The 17205-nt window shown below is 36.1% G+C and overlaps 1 protein-coding gene across 1 annotated transcript in view; it reads left to right on the plus strand.

The window, feature by feature from the left end:
- LRP1 (LDL receptor protein 1) overlaps positions 1 to 17205 on the plus strand; it is a 1646373-nt gene that overhangs the window by 705826 nt on the left and 923342 nt on the right. Inside the window, exon 43 of the mRNA XM_090402369.1 lies at positions 1293 to 1418. Coding sequence (XP_090258495.1) covers positions 1293 to 1418 — 126 coding nt within the window. The remainder of the gene's footprint in view (positions 1 to 1292; positions 1419 to 17205) is intronic.

The raw sequence follows: 17205 nt of genomic DNA on the forward strand, positions 1-17205 counted from the left end.
ATAGTCTGGACCTGGCTGTTGTTGAGTTTACATGCATTTTGTCATTGAGAGTTTTTATGTTTGTAACTGACACAATGGAGGAGCAGAGTTGCAAGAAGTTCTATGTAAAGAATGGCAATAGACTATGAATCTTTTTTTTTTTTTTTTGGAAAACATTTTTTACTGGTGACAACATGATTTTTTGTATGATCCTGCAACAAAGTGACAAGAGAGCAAAGTGGTGTGGAAAATAATCACAAAAATCTTGAGTGAAAATGATGTTCATGATCTTTTTTTGATTCAGATGGAGTCATTCATTACAAATTTATCCCTAATGCTAAAATTAAGAATTTTGTAAAGATATTTTGCATAGTCTATTACAAAGAATGAATCGAGTGAGGCATTGTACCAATCCAACTGTTAGTTCCTGCTTTGTGACAATGCACCTTCACAATTGCTGCAATTGTGAAGCAGTTTTTTGTAAGTATGAAAGTCACTGTCCTTCACCACTCAGCCTACTCACCAGACCTTTCTCCAGCCAATTATTTTCTTTTCCCCAAATTTAAATTTTTGTTAAAAGGTTGTTGGTTTCAAATACTAAATGAGAATCAGAGTGCAGATACAAGAATTCTGAAAAAGTATTTCAGGATAGGATCAGCAAATTGTCTGAATATGCAAACAAGTGCATCCATTGAGGAGGAGTCTACTCCTTATTTTATCATATTATATATATTGATTATTGTTTTATATTAATGGTCCCAAAACATTTGAGCTGCACCTTGTAAATTTTATTAATTGACTGTTTCATGAGCTGGAATATAGAAAATAAAATACTTTCAAAAATAAACCTTTTATTTGAAATGGATTATATAAAGAAAGGCATTATTTCCCCCGTAATTCTGTAAATACTAAATTAATTTAACATTCAGTTATTTCATATTAATAGTAGTCTTTATGAAGGTTCATGATTTGAATGATGAATGGATTTGGACATCTAGTTATAGACCAAGTAAATATCATCATCTAATTTATGATATGCTGTCTACATTGTAACTTGTGTCATTATGGATCAAATTTAGAACTAATTGATAAATTGTGAGAATTAAAAAAAAAAAACAGAAAAAAAAGGTGAAACAAAATCATGTTTCATGATTTTGTGAAACACTATCTTGCATATGATATCTGCTGCAAATTTATGAGCATACAGCCATAAAATCATCACCATATTATATCAGTAATTGTATTAGTGAAAATGGTTGTTTTATTTGAAATGGTTATGTACTTTCTGATTTTAGTTTCTTTAATGTTTCTAGATGAAAATCCTTGTGGATTGAATAATGGGGGATGTCAACAAGAGCTTTGTCTGTATTTAGGTAATTCACATTATAAATGTGTTTGTGCTCATGGAAGAGTGTCAGATGATGGACACACCTGCGAGGGTAAGTACTTTTTTAAAGAGTTTTTTCTCATTATATACAGGATGATCAAAATTAAAATATTCCTGTGTAAGGCCTTGTGGCGCACCAACCAGTGGCTCAAATGCTGTGTATTGTTGCAGTACTGTGTTGTGCATCATACAGTGTGGGTAAGAAGTAGAAATTTCTGTGTGTGTAAGAAGGAGAAAAGCAACACAAATATAAATAACACATTTTTATTCATTTCCATTATGCATTCACGGGCTGTACTGTTCATTGTGCTACCCTTCTCTATGTCATAAACTGCATTTGTTGCTGCACATATGTTCAATGGCAAAATGCAGCTGGTCGGGACTGATGTTGCACACACACTGCATAATTCTTTCTTATAGTGCTGGCAAGTTATCAGCGTTATCCTGATAATCTTTGTCTTTGAGAAATCCCCAGAGCCAGAAGTCATAGGAACAAGGCGGCTATGCAACTGGAAACACAAAGCTGATCACTCTGGCTTCCGTGAAATGTTTTGCGAAATGAACAACTAGAATGAAAGGAAATATAACGTGTCCATCTTTTTTAAGCCCTGCTGGACTGTTGTGTGCAGAGGCCCCATCCTGCATGAAAATGATTGTATCCATGCACAGGCACTGCTGTAGCTATGACACAAAAAAATTGTTTATCATATCACGATACCTCTCGGCAGTAACTGAGCAGGTCACAGGACTTAACTGATGAAAGTGCTCAAAGAGGAATAATCCAATGATAAGCTGAAAACCTTCACCAGACAGTAACTTTAGGTGAATGCAAAAGAATTTATTGGATTGAAAGCAGGTTTTGCATAGTCCATACCCAGCAATTGTGGGTATTTATTGCTTCATTCAGGAGAAAGTGAGCCTCATCTTCCCACAAAATCATCCAGAGCCACGCTGCCCCACAATTCTGCTTGAGCAAAAGATGTTAACGTGAATGTCAGTCGACTTTCAAAGTCATGCTGCACAACTCCCATGTCAGGATTATCTTGAATGGGTAGAAATGCAGAATCTTTCATAGAATTTTCCAGAAAGTTGTGTAAGGCACATCCATGTATCTTATTACAGCAAGTGCCCTGCAGGAAGCAGTGCTGCTATTCATAGCTAGCTCCACCACAGTAATAGCAACATCATTCACATGCTGTGAACTGATTGCGTTGCAACCTCTGCCAGGTCTGACTCTCAATGATCCCATTTTCTTCAAAACAACTAATCATTCATTGCAGTGCACATGGAGATAGTGGACCTTGTCAACATTTGTTCAGGTGGCGAAATTCATGGAGTACAGCAACAGCATTGCAGTTGTTTAGGTAGCAGCTTCATGAACAAAGCAAGTTGGGAAAAGGTTAATGTCACTATTGCAGCGCTTCTTGCGTCTTGTTTTATCAACTAGAATGAAAGAAAATATCACATGTCCATCTTTTTTAAGCCTTACTGGCACCTGACGGGTTGTGTGATATGCAAATTCCATACATTTGGTACTTACAATGCACCCTAGTGTTAATTTTGGAACTCCCCCCCCCCACTTCAGATATCACTTCAGCATGATAAGCAGTGTATTATTCCTGTAAAGGTTTCCAGTATTTGAATCATTGGATGGTGCTCCACAACTTCTTGAACAGGGATTGTTTAATTTTGAACACCCTGTGTGCGTGTGTGCGCGTGCGCAGCTTTTTTTTCATACGCATTAATAATATGAATTTTGAGAGGTTTTTGAAATAAAATTCAAGTATCTTATGAGTAACAGCTCTTTTCTTCCAGTGATTAATTTCCTGATCTTATTCCTCTGTGTGAGTGTTGTGGAGGGTGTATACAGGATACTATTCTTCTTATTATTATTAAGAGAGACCTTGAGTGAGGCCATTTGTACTGTCATATTTGTTCTTGAATTTATTGAATCTACTGAATCTTCAGTACGACCCTTTCAGAAGTTTATAGGTCTCGATCATATCACCTCTCTTTCTCCAGTTGGCAGTTGTCACTCTTTTGGCCTGCTGCTTATAATTATTGTAACTAACATCATCCTTATGCACATGATATTCCTTCCACATAACCTTTTTCTTACGAATATCTTGCTTAATTAGATTACACATCTCTTTCACTCCTTTTCTATTTATTCTTAGATCTCTAGGGAAACATTTGGATATTGCATCATTTAAGTGTTTTTTAAACACTTCCAACACACTGTTGTGATATCCTTCCATCCATTAACTGTTAGCATGGTACAGAACCCAGCATACTTCTCAGGTGGTCATAATTTCCTGCTTTGTAGTTTGGTATGTCACCTTTTCTGAATAAACATTCATAAACTTTGCCACTTCCAAGTAAGTACTGCATGATCACTGTCACCAAGTGGAGGCAGAATAGTTATGTCTAACTGAAACTTCCTCAAAGACTATTATATATATTGTGCCACTTCATAAAGGAGGTGATCGAACTCAAGCATCAAACTACACCTGACACACAAGCCTAGCTGTGTGTCAGGTGTTGTGGTTAAGTTGTTGGAGAAGCTTGTGAGAACTAGGATCCAGAGTTGGGTTGATAACGATGGTATTATCTTTGATGGACAGCATGGATTTGCTAAAGGGAGGTCATGTTTTAGTAATCTACTTACTTATTACAATAAAGTGACTGCTTTCTTGGACAGAGGAAAAGGATACACAGTAATATACTTGGATTTCGCAAAGGCTTTTGATAGAGTACCTCATGATAGGTTGACAGTCAAACTAGAGCAGATGGGGTTGGATATTAGATTAGTGCATTGGATTGGAGACTGGCTATCTGATAGGTATCAACAAGTTGTGTATACGGAAGCAATATCCAGGAAAAGGAAAGTCACTAGTTGAGTTCCTCAGGGGTCTGTTTTAGGTCCATTGCTGTTTAACTTGTATATTAATGATATAGGTGAAGATTTGGATGGAGATATTCAGTTGTTTGCAGATGATGCAAAGTTGGGACGAACCATGAAGTGTAGTGAAGATGTTGTGGCCTTACAGGAAGACTTGAATAGATTGAGTGATTGGGCATGGAAATGGGGATATGAGTTCAATGTTGCAAAATGTAAGTAAGGTTTTAAAATTTGGAAAACAAAGATGGGATGCAGAATTTATGCTTGGTGAAAATATATTGTTGGAGGTAGAGGAAATAAGAGATCTGGGAGGTGATAATGGATAAGGATCTAAAATTTAGGGGACACATTGCCAAAATTGTGAAGACAACACAAAGGCTTCTGGGAATGATGCAGAGGACACTGACATGTAGAAGTAGGGAGATTCTTGTTCCATTGTATAAGGCTTTGATTAGGCCACACATGGACTATTGTGCCCAGATTTGGTCACCTGGTTTTCATAAGGATGAAGAGATGTTGGAAAGGGTCCAAAGGAGACTGACTAAGGTAGTTTCTGATCTCTGGAATGTTGAGTATGAGGAAAGATTGAGAAGATGTAATTTGCAGAGTCTGGTGGACAGGAGGAAGAGGGGGGGAGATATGATAGAGACCTACAAGTTGGTAAGGGGTTGTTATAGGATCAATGCTGAAGAAGTTTTACAGAGAATAGTGGGAGATCAGGGGAGAACCAGAGGTCATCCCTGGAAACTATATAAAGGGGGTGCGAGTAGGGGAGTGAGAGGCAGATTTTTTTCGTGCAGAGTTATGAATGATTGGAATGCCTTGCCTGAGAATGTGGTGTCTGCAAAGAGTTTGAATGTGTTTAAAACACGGTATGATGAGCTGTGTGTGTGATAAAAGGACCTCCCAGATGAGACTTTGACCCCATGAAGTCTTGGGGTATTAATAATAATAATAATAATAAGTTCTTTCCATCACATGCCACTTGAGGAAGTTGTCTTGCAACAGCTCATTAAATTCAGTTTCATTCTTTTTATGTGATTTTGTAGCTACCCAGTAAATGTTCAGATGATTAAAGTCCCTAATATGATTACTCTTTTCCCACCATTGTATTTATTTGGTGATCCATTTCTTCGTCACTAGCAACGAATCCTCGAGGTTTGTAAAAACACCTTACTACGTATTTTATCTTTTCAGACTCCATCTCACACCAGATGGCTTCATATTCACTGCCACATGAAAAACTGTTATTAGAATTACAGTTATAGGTCTCCACTCTAACTGGATTCATGACATTTGTTATCATTAGCAGCATGTCCCCTCCTCTCCTTATCCTGTCTATCCTTCCTAAATATACTGTACCCTTTGCACTTAGTACCAGTCTGTATATCTGCTTATGATACCCTTTGTTTCTGATACTCCTAGCATTCGTGTACAGACATAATAAATTAACTGCATGCTCTTTTGTATACACTTGGTCTGTGTTCTGTATGACACAGTTTGACAACTCACAGATTTCTATTCTTATCTAGTTCCTTACTTATGCAGACATCATTACACATGCTCAATAAATCTTAATTGGACAAATACAGAATCCTTCTTTCTTCATAATCATTTCCATAATAATAACCATTCCCATCATTAACATGGTTATCTAACATTTTTGTTATACTCACTGATTTTCACAGTTCCTTCCATCAGAATTCAGTTTCTCTGACTCTCTGTATTAGGTGTTATATAAATTAATAATTTTTCAAGACTTCTGATACCAAACACATTCATGTGTAGACTGACCCTCTTATAGAAATCCAATTTTCCCTCAAACTCACTCCAGACATCTAAAAACTCATATCCATTCCTTCTACACAGCCTACACATCGAATCATTTTCCATCATAACCCTTCTTCGTAATTCATTTCCATCAAATCTACGTAATGTTCTAACAATTTTTACTTTCTCACTCTTCACTCTCACTTCTTGCAACAAACAAACTTTTCATGTGCTCTCTTCTTCTTCTTCTGCAGCTTCTCCCACTTAAGTGGGAGAAGCTCAGTCAGTATTTGGTCATGAAGACCCAGGTTTGATTACTGTCAGTGATGTGAGGAACTTTACCTGGTCTCTTTTGATGAAAAGTGAGTTAACCAGTCTCATACGGAGGTAGGGTTTTTTTTTTCCTCACAGAACAGGCAAACCAGCCCATGAACACGTGCATTTACAGATGTAGGAAATACTGGGAGGCATAGGACTTAACCTTCTTATCCTTGAGTTGCAGTTGTGATGAATACTTGGAAAGGTCATGGGTGCTTAAGTGCCTCTTATGACCACTGATAGACCTACCAGAATTACCACCTGTTTTGCTTTTCTTTTCTGTGTTTCAAATGCTTGTGTTATGTTGTATATATAATACTATGGCAGTAATGTACGATAATGTTTTAATTATTACTCATGTTCCTAAAAACAAATATCCTCCAAATTCATCTATCACTTGTCAGCATTCTATATTATCATATCTTGTATTTTTATAAGAATTCTGAAGACTTGCACTGGTTTTATTTGTGAATGTATGATCTGCATAAAGCAAGTAGCTAAGTTTGATATCTGATTATAATATCAAGTTTATTCCTACATTCTTTCGTATTGAGATCCATATAGAGGAGTGATAAGAGTGAAGATAGTTGCATCCTTATCTTACATCTGATTTTTCATGAGACCACCTTTCAATTCAAACTACTGACTTGCAGCTTAAACTATGTATTGTGCTGTATAATATTCCATTTATGCAGTATAGCATTGTGAAAAATTTTTCTCTTGTCACCTTTTCAAATGCTTTTTCCAGATCTTTATGACTATTTGGCCTAAAGTGAAAAATATGATTCTGTTAACCACTGTTTGCTCTCTTTCCAGTTTCTTGATATTAAAGGTTCTTTCTCATAATTATTCTTAACTTCCATTCAAGTATGCTTGCATAAATTTAGAACATTCAGTAGTGAAATTCCTCTGCAGTTTTCACACTGAGGTTTTATTTTCCTTTTTTATAGATGAACTATGTGAACTCTACTCCAATCTGGAATTGAACTTTTTCATGATGCCTTCTAAATTATGCAGTGTAGCAACTATAAAACTTATGCCTACATGTTTGATAATTGCTAGTTGAATATTACTTTCTCAGCTGCCTTTTTTACACATTACAGGCCTTTGTTAGTTTTTTTTTTTTTTTGTCTCAAGTATTCTTGATTGCATTCCTCTCAAATATATTCTACCACTGTTCTATCACTGCTTGTTTCGTTAATGGTCTTTGAAAGGAATTACTCCAGATATTCAGAATATCTTTTATTTCAGTTTTTATCTCACCATGTCATCTGTGATTCCTTTTACAGTACTCTTTTCTCTATTTCAAAGCCTTTTCAATAGTATCCACAACATTTTGCAACCTTCCTGATAATTCTCTTCTATGTTCTGTCAAGATTTTTGCTTAGCTACTTTTACACATAACTTAGCTCTGTTTCATGTTTCTCTGTAATCTCTTTCGAGCATCTGCTGTGTTATTTTTTAAGAACTTTTGATATTCCTTCTTTTCCAGGAATGCCTCTTTAACTTCTTGCATCCACCATAGTGTTCAGATGTTTCTATCCTTGCAGACAGCTTCACTGCCTGGCTTCTTATCTCTAACATTGCTTTCGTGAGAGTTTACCACTGTAACTCCAAAGCTTGGTTCTTGCTTTTGGCCTCTTTCATTTTTACTTTGAATGATATTTGTATAGTCAACTCTAGAGTTCCTCTGCAAAAGCTGCTTGACCATAATTCTTTTTAAAATGCCCTGAGTTATTTCAGGAGAGGATTTCTGCTTCATGAACACTTGAGCAACTGCAAATGCATTTTTTTTTTTTTTAGCTTAATGTATATTTTATGTGTGGGAGTTACTGTAGAAGTTGTGTGCTTGTGGTGTTTATACTTGTTTGAGTACAAAATACTTTAAACTTAGAAACAGCATATAACATGCATTGGAAGCAAAGTGGTAGCTGCTTTGTGCATTCCTAGAAGTAAATTTAGATTTTAGTTGTTTTGTGAAATGTGAGGTGTGATACATGTACTCGTTGGATTATGTTGATAAGTTATGGATTTTTAAGCCAGATAGCAGGAGAGCATATGTGAAATGCGACTTGAATCTGGAGTTGATGCTTGTGATGTCGGTTACTGAGGATGAGAGTAACAATAATAACAAGTGTTTGTTTGATAGTGAAAGGGATGATCTGAAAGAGCATCAAGCAAGTGCTAAGAAATTTATCAGAGTTATGTAGAGAGAAGAGGAGATGCAGAAGAATTGTATATTGTGATAGGAACAAATGATTTGCAAGAAAATGTGGGTAGCACAGTATTTGTGAGAGGGAGAACTATGAATATCTTCTCAAGTTATGATATTTGATAGCTGAGGAGAAAAGCAGGGATTACAACTGGCATGACAGCTGGAATGTGCAGGAAGAGAGGACTTGTATGTGGATCTACAGGATAAATTTGGAAACAGGAGAGAGCTTTTTTCTTCAGGTGGTATGCATTTGAATGTGAGCATCAGTGTGATGTTGGATAGATTGTTGATAAGAGGTGGAAGTGGTGAAGAATGTAGCAAGTCTGTGAGAGATAAATGATGTAGGAAGACAAAAATGTAAAAATGACTTTGTTGGGAGCAACAGAATCATGTAAATAAGGAAAGTAAAGAAACATGGGAAAGCTACTCTGCTTTCAAGGGTTTTTGCCTAGATGCATTTAGTTGTTCTGCAGATCACTGGTATCAGTGACCCCTGATTAAATGATGATGATGTCATGTGAATAGAGTATGATGGTTAGAGCATTTTTGAAAAGACAGAAAGAAAGAGGATGTGGGATACTACCGATGATATCAGAAGAATTGTGTGTTCTGTGAAACTTGAAAAAAGTAATAATGATAATGGCTTTGAGTCTATTCTTGCATGTGTGATTTAGGTGAACCTGAGTTTTTGATATATTTAGGGTGGAAATGTAGAGGGAGATGATTCTGAAGGAAATAACGTGCGAAAATGGAGATTGAATTCCTTAAGCTACTTAGTTGGAACATATATACAGCCATAGTTGAAGTAACTAACCAATATTAGCAATATTATTAAATCAAACACGAGTGTTTGATTTAATAATATTGCTTCATGCATTGATAATATAAAATATCACTACGATGCCACCAATTGGAGAGAGTGATTATGTAGTTTTGAGGTGGGGAGTGGCTAGGCAGGTAAAAGTTTTTATTAAACAAAAGAGATGCGTGAAATTATGGAGCAGGAGACTATGACAAATTAAAGAAACAGATTGATGATTTTCTGCAGCTTGAGGTCAGTTGTACACTTCCACATGAGACACCTGTTTGTGATGGAGGAGACCTCCCAACAATGGTACTGGCCCTTCTTATTCCTTTTCTATGCTATCCTCCCCATATTCTTCACTCTACTTCTCCAGAGTTTTTATTACTATCCTATCTTCTAGACCAGCGCTTCCCAAACTGTGGGCCGCGGCCCCCTTGGGGGCTATCAGTTTTGTTGAGGGGGGGGGCCATGAAATAATGAAAACAAATTTAAAATGTTTTTAAGACTAAGTGTGCCATGTCAAATCTGTATGTAAGATGCTAAAAATGTAATATTTGCATTTGATTTTTTCAATATTTGCTGTGTATGTTTTGTATGGAATATAAATGCAATAAATATTGCATTTATATTCCATGTGGGTCGTATATTCACTGTGGGCCGCGGCCCCCTTGGGGGCCATCAGTTTTGTTGAGGGGGGGCCATGAAATAATGAAAACAAATTTAAAATGTTTTTAAGACTAAGTGTGCCATGTCAAATCTGTATGTAAGATGCTAAAAATGTAATATTTGCATTTGATTTTTTCAATATTTGCTGTGTATGTTTTGTATGGAATATAAATGCAATAAATATTATAATAATATATGTCTGTATTATTATCGAAATCGAAAAAAAAAACATCGTAATAACGATGTTTTTTTTTTCGATGGGGGCCGTGAAATATTTTAATTTTTCCAAAGGGGGCCTTTACATCCATAAGTTTGGGAAGCACTGTTCTAGACCACCATCTAGACTACAATGTCTGAGCTTACCTTGGTGTTCCACTCAGGTGCAGTCACCGCTTGCCAGAGAGCAGGCATTCATGTGTGGCTCTGTGATGCATGGAGAGCTCTGGTACTGAACTAAACTCATCCTAAGAACGAATATTTCTTCGTTCTCTTCTTTATCAGGGTCCCTCATGAAGCCCCCCCCCCCCCCCCAACCATGTTCAGAAACCAAATTATCATCAACAGAAAACCAAAGTAAGAAACAAAAAATATCAAACAATATGGATGTTTGTCTGTAAAAATAGTGGTGGGTGGTAGATGGCATTGGTGTAGTTATGGTTCGTTGGTGGATTGAGTAGTGGAGACAGAGCTGTAGAATAGGTCCCTCCCTCGATTAGTCTTTAGACTCCTTGGAGGTGGCATGTAGCAATAATAATAATAATCTTACAATCAATAGGTGAAGTCCATTGTAAAAATGTCACCCTTCCGACCTTTGCAACCCCTTCTTCATCCAGAAAAGTTTGGAAGGATCAGCAGGATCTCCAAAACCTGTAAAGATAAACTGCATTCTAGAGATATATTTTTTAAAGCAACTCAGACAATTAAAAAAATTACTTCATGCAACAACTATATAGAGAGAATACTGGTTACAGTTATCCCCCACAAAACTTTAAACTTTTATAGAGGAGTAATATCAGAGTGGGAACTCCTTGATATCAAAGAAGAGATCTTCTCTGACCTCAAGGAGTGATTGCCATGATTAGAATACTTATACATAGAAATGGTCACCTGGTTCACATCAGGAACACCATCCTTATTTTCAACAAACCAAATGCACCAGCATGTCAAATCAGGTTACCTCAACTGTCTAGTAAGTTTCTATATCCCAAACCCCTTATGGTGCTTTATATATCAGAAACATGAAGAAGAAATGATGGATGAGAAAAGAAAAAAAAATCCAAGGCTAATGAAAACAAAAGTACGCAACACAAGAAACCAGATAACACCATTAAAAAAAAAAAAAAACCTTCCTACAGTGGAATTTTTATGGATTCCATCAAAACATTCTTGCAGAAGTATAAACCAGTATAAACCTTCTGCCAGCAAGAAATATACCTGAAGCTGAGGGATAATCTGAAATTACAAAATATTACCATCATTTGTAAGAGCAGGAGAGAATGGACCTGCTTTTGGAGGGGTTAATTACTCTACTAATATTATTCTGCATCATCCATTCTGCTACAGATATCTCCAGGGCTTTTTTTTTTCAGCTGGAACAGTTCGGAAAAGTTTACCGGAACGTGTTTAAAAGCTTACCGGAACCGGCTGAAAAAAAAAAAGCCAATATATATATATATATATACACAGGGCTTTTTTTTAGCCGGAACTTGTTCCGGCTGAAAAAAAGCCCTGGAGATATATCTGTAGTGGAATGGATGATGCAGAATAATATTAATAATAGAGTAATTAACCCCTCCACAAGCAGGTCCATTCCCTGTCCTGCCCTTACAAACGATGGTAATATTTTGTAATTTCAGATTATCCTTCAGCTTTAGGTATATTTCCTGCTTCTGCAAGAATATTTTGATGGAATCCATAAAAATTCCATTGTAGGAAGGTTTCATTTTTTTTTTTTAAATGGTGTTATCTGGATTCTTCTGTTGAGTACTTTTGTTTTCATTGAGAGATATCTCAAGGTGACCTTGATGATGTCACATCGCAGTTACCACCCCTTTGTAATTATTATTATGGATATCTCCATGGATTCAGTAGACTCGTCACAGGAGACCCAAACTATCAAAACAATATCCATCATATCTCTTCTTGAATTCATTTACGGATGAAGAACTCACAACTGAGTCAAGCAATGCATTACACTCATTCACCATCCTCCAGGTGAAAAATCTAGTTCTCACATCATTGTTAACCACACTTTTCCTGAATTTCCAGGGATGATCTCTTGTTCTTCCATTACTATCACACAACTGAAATATTTCCCTGTATCAATCTTGTAAAAACCTTTTAGTAATTTAAACATTTCTATCATATCTCCTCTTTTCTGCAATCTGCAAGCTCTCAATCTATCAATGTGGAGCATTTTTTACATCACTCACCAACTTAGTCACTCTCCTCTGAACCCTCTCCACAACCTCCTCATCTCCAAGGAATCCAGGTGATCAGACTTGAGCGCAGTAATCCAAATGTATAGTATAAATGCCTTATAAAAGGGAATAATAACCTCTTTATCTCTGGATGTAAGTGTGTTCGTCAATAACCAAGTAATCCTATGCTAAGGTGTCCAAGTAATCTTGGACACCTTAGCAATGTGTCCTCTGAACTTCATCTCCCTATTCACCAACACCCCCCAAGTTCCTAGCTTCATCAGTCTCTCGGAGTGCCCTTTCCATCAATGTAGTACACAGCTGGTAATCTTTTAATCCCAAAATGCATAACTTTACACTTTTCCACATTGAACTGACATCCATTACCTTTTGCCCATTTTGCCAGTTTATTTAAATCATCCTCCAAACTCTCAACATAAGCTACTTTTTTTATTGCACTACCCAACTTTGCATCATCATCAAACAACTGAACATCTCCCTTCAAGCCATTTCCTATATCATTTATGTACAAATTAAATAAAAACGGCCCAAGCACAAAGCCCTGAGGCACACCACTGGTCACCTGCATCATCCTGGACTCTGCTCCTCCATACACCACTTTCTGGTATCTCTCCCTGAGCCATTCTCTTAACCATATCACCAGTTTAGTATCCATCCCCATCTGCTCCAATTCTCACAACAGTATTCTGTGGGGTATCCTGCCAAAAGCCTTAGCAAAATCCAGAAGTACCACTGTGTAGCCATTTCCTTTGTCCAACTCAGATGTCATTCTATTATAAAAAGTTAATAAATTTCTAAGGCAGGATGGACCTTGAACAAAACCATGTTGGCCCCCTATAGAGTATCATATTCTGATCCACCCATTCTTGAATTCTGTGTTTAACACTCTGTGGAGTGTTCAAACAAACATCAGAGGAAAAGTTACCAAGCATAAGCTTGTCAACTAACACAGGAAGCAATACCTTCTTCCATGTGTCTATCCAAACATTTACTGCCATAGACTTAATATCTGCTCACTCTCCCTTTATCCACTCTTCAAGTGGGAAACTGATGAGAATTTATTTGGGAGTGATCACTTTCCTGTGATGTCTACCTTCCTGCATGGGCAGTCATGTACTCCATCATGGATATCACGATGGATATCACCAAGCTGACTGGCTCACCTTCTCATCATTAACAGAATTTGATTCTGCAATGGTCAGCTCTTCTCCCATTGATGCAGTTAATCATATGACAGAGTGTGTATTACATAAGCCATCATGATTACAATTCCTAAAACATCTAGTCTGTTTCCATGTTTCCCTATGCCATGGTGGTATGATGATTACACAGCAGCCTAAGCATCCCAGAAGAAAGCTTTCAGTATTTTCCATAGATGCCCCACAACAACAAACCAAGTTGCTTTTGAAGAGGATGTATCATGCTTGAGCCTGAGCAAGATACATCCATTGTTAGAGCCAGAAGGAATCCTCGATCCAACGTACTTCTTCTATATCAAGGTCCACCAAAAACAAAGAAGTATGGGGGGGGGGGATCTAGAAAAAAATGAAAGGCAGATATTCCACCCATCAGCTCTCCATCCTAGAACATAATGATTGCACACTTGGCAGTTGAGCAGTAATTGCCAACATACTCGAGGATATTTTTGCAAAAAACATCAGCAATATCTTCTTATCCCTCTAAGTTTAGATGTTGAAAGTTTTCACGCTTTGTTATACTATGAATTAAAATGCAAAGAAATTATATATACCACCACTGATGAGACCTCAGAAGGTCGAAATCGATCTGGTTAGTGACTCTTCCCATAATGTTCATGGCATTATACATGCCTGTAAGGATATATGCTTTGGATTAAATTTGAACTAAATCGTACTTACCGGGTGCGACAATTAAGGATGTAAGTGAAAGTATTAAAGTGCAGAAACAGAGGGTGAAAGAAATGATAGTCGTAGCGGGAACGAATGATTTGAAAGGAGATAAATTTGAAATGAGAGAGGACGTGAAGGAATTATTAGAGGTAGTGAAAGAAAAGAGTGACAGAGTTAGGATAGTGAGTCTGTTGCCATGGTAACAGAGAAGAGCTTAGAAGGAGGGCCATAATTGCAAATGACTTTATGCGCAGGTTATGCAGACAGTGTAGTGTTTAGTTTGTTGATGTGTGGAGTGAGTTTGATGGGCAAAAGGATTTGTACAAGATAGATGACTTACATCTGAATGGATTTGGTGTGTGAAGACTGGAAAAAGTGTTGCTGAGTGAAGTGAGAGTGGATGTGCAAAATCAGAGAAACTTGAACTGTTAAGGCGGGGAGGAAGTGGATATGCAGACATCAGTGAGGCAGTTGAGTGTAAGAATGTTTATAATGTACCCGAGCCAGTACGAAGGACAAGAAATCAGAACGGGATAGTTAGCATAACGTATCAAGATAGGGTATAACGTATTAAGATTGTATTGCAGCAGGAACTTCTAATACTGCACTATTTGTCTGCAATGTACAATCAGTTGTTCAGCTGTTTGTTGAATATATATTCAGCAAACGGAATATATTCTGTTGGAATGTGTTAATGAAATGTATTACTTGGAATGTATTCCAAGTTTTACAAGTACATTTCATGTTATATTTTCACCATATAAAATTGTTTTATTTTTATGCCACAAAAAAAAGAATGTTTTGTAGTGTTAGTTTTTTTTCCCTTAAAAAATTCGAAATATTACTACTTTTTATTATTGGTGGTTGCTATTTCTGAAATAAGCTGTCTTAGAGATACTAGGTAATAATGCTCTCAGTTTGAGGAAAAGACTTTATTCGCCATTATTCTTGCCTATTAAGAAAGAAAAGAAAGAACACTTCCCCGAAAGTCACACTAAAGATCCTCAAACAATAGTGGAATATTAATTAGCTGTCTTGTTTCCTTTCCAATTGTTTGCTTGCTTAGTAGTATTTATGTCAAAATAATTTCTTAATTTATAATAATCACAGTGTCAGTTTTATTATCAAAAAATTATGAATTATGTGATATCCAATTATCTTGAAAAGAAAAGATTGGAATTAACAAAAAAAAAGTGTGTTTGTGTTACATAGGTGTTCAACTTTTTTTGAGGGGTCCCAACTATTCAATTTGCAGATATTTCAAATTATAATTTATTTTCAAAACAATTCTCAAGACACTCAAACACATAAATCACTTGGGGAGCATGATCTCATACATTTTTAATGTAAAATATTAATAAAAGTATAGCTACTTCAAAAATTCCACATATGTAAACTAGCACTTTTTTTCAAATGTGCAGTGAAAATAATGTGCAAAGAAAATACTTTGTATTTTTCATATTATTTTCTGGTATTTACCAGATAATAATAATGACACCATATTGTTGAGACAGGGAATGATGGGAAAGTTTTTGTATGTATGTACTTGTATGGGTGTGTTTTCTGGAAACTGAGAAATCTAAAGCAAATGGGTAAACATTGTGTTTTCTTTTACTGTAGTGAACTGAATTCTGTGGTGCTGTTGAGGTGAAGGAAGAAAGACTCTAATATGTCTGAGCCATGTGCCCAAATAGAGAACACATCATCATCAATATATAAGCCATTCTCAAAGTCAGATAGCTTTTAGAATGGTAGTATGTTTTTCGAAATGCTCCATACAGAACTTGGCCAGAGGAGGAGAGAAGGGAGGGTGGTGCATTATAAGTTTATTTCTCGATAGTTTATTGGTTCAGATTTTGTTCCTGTTTTAAATATTAGTATTGTAATATTTATTCATATTTTAGCTTTTCATTATATGTACGATCAGTTCCAAGTGATTTCCTATTTCTCAATTTTGAGGTAACTGTGATTCTATTAACTTATTATTTATTTAGCAGGGTTTCTTCTCCCAGAAACTCAGGTTTTTCATCCTGCATACAGACAAATCGGCCCTTCAGAACACACGCAATTTACAGACAAAAAATACTAGTTGTGGTGGAGGTGGGCGGTAGATGGCGTCGATGGAGATGATTCATAGTAGAGGTTCGGTGTAGTAGTTGAGACAGTTGTAGGTGTCCTCCCGCGATGAGTCTTCAGACTCCTTGGAGGTGTCACGAATAATAATAATAATAATCATAATCATCTCATTTCTTCTCTGTTTTCTCTGTGGTATTTCAGACATTTTTATTTCTTCTTCATTTTCATAATATTTGGTAAAATAGTTTTCCCATTGTTCTCTCTCTCTCTCTCTCTATGATTGGTATATTTATGTAATTACAAATAAATTTATTTTCATTGATTTTGGATTATGTTGTGTTCCATAAAAATCATATTCTAGTTGCATAGAATAACCTTCTCAATATTTTTGCTGTATGAGTCTTATTTTGTTGTTGATTTCATTTCTTATCTTTTATATTTTTCATATTTGGCTGTATTAGTTTTATCTTGTAAATGCATATTAACTTGTTTTGTATTTTCCAATTTGTGTCCGTAACAGTGCTTAATATGCTGCTTGATTAATGTACATTTTGAATTTTTCCCAATGAGAATCTATGTCTTCTTCATTACTGATAGCATTTTTTTGAAATTGATTGTTTAAATATATGTTTATTGCCTGTACATATGTATGTTTTCCTGATGATGACCTCAATATGAAAGAGGTCGAAACATCAGATGTTACTTTCTTAATGTTAAGTAAAGTAATTATTCTAGCATGTGTGTTGTGTCTCCATAAATTCTTCACTATGAATGCTGA

Source organism: Typopeltis vanoorti, chromosome 2 (genome assembly GCF_054136105.1).
Source record: "Typopeltis vanoorti isolate ZY-2024b chromosome 2, IOZ_Tvanoo_1.0, whole genome shotgun sequence".
In the NCBI taxonomy this organism is placed as follows: domain Eukaryota; kingdom Metazoa; phylum Arthropoda; class Arachnida; order Uropygi; family Thelyphonidae; genus Typopeltis; species Typopeltis vanoorti.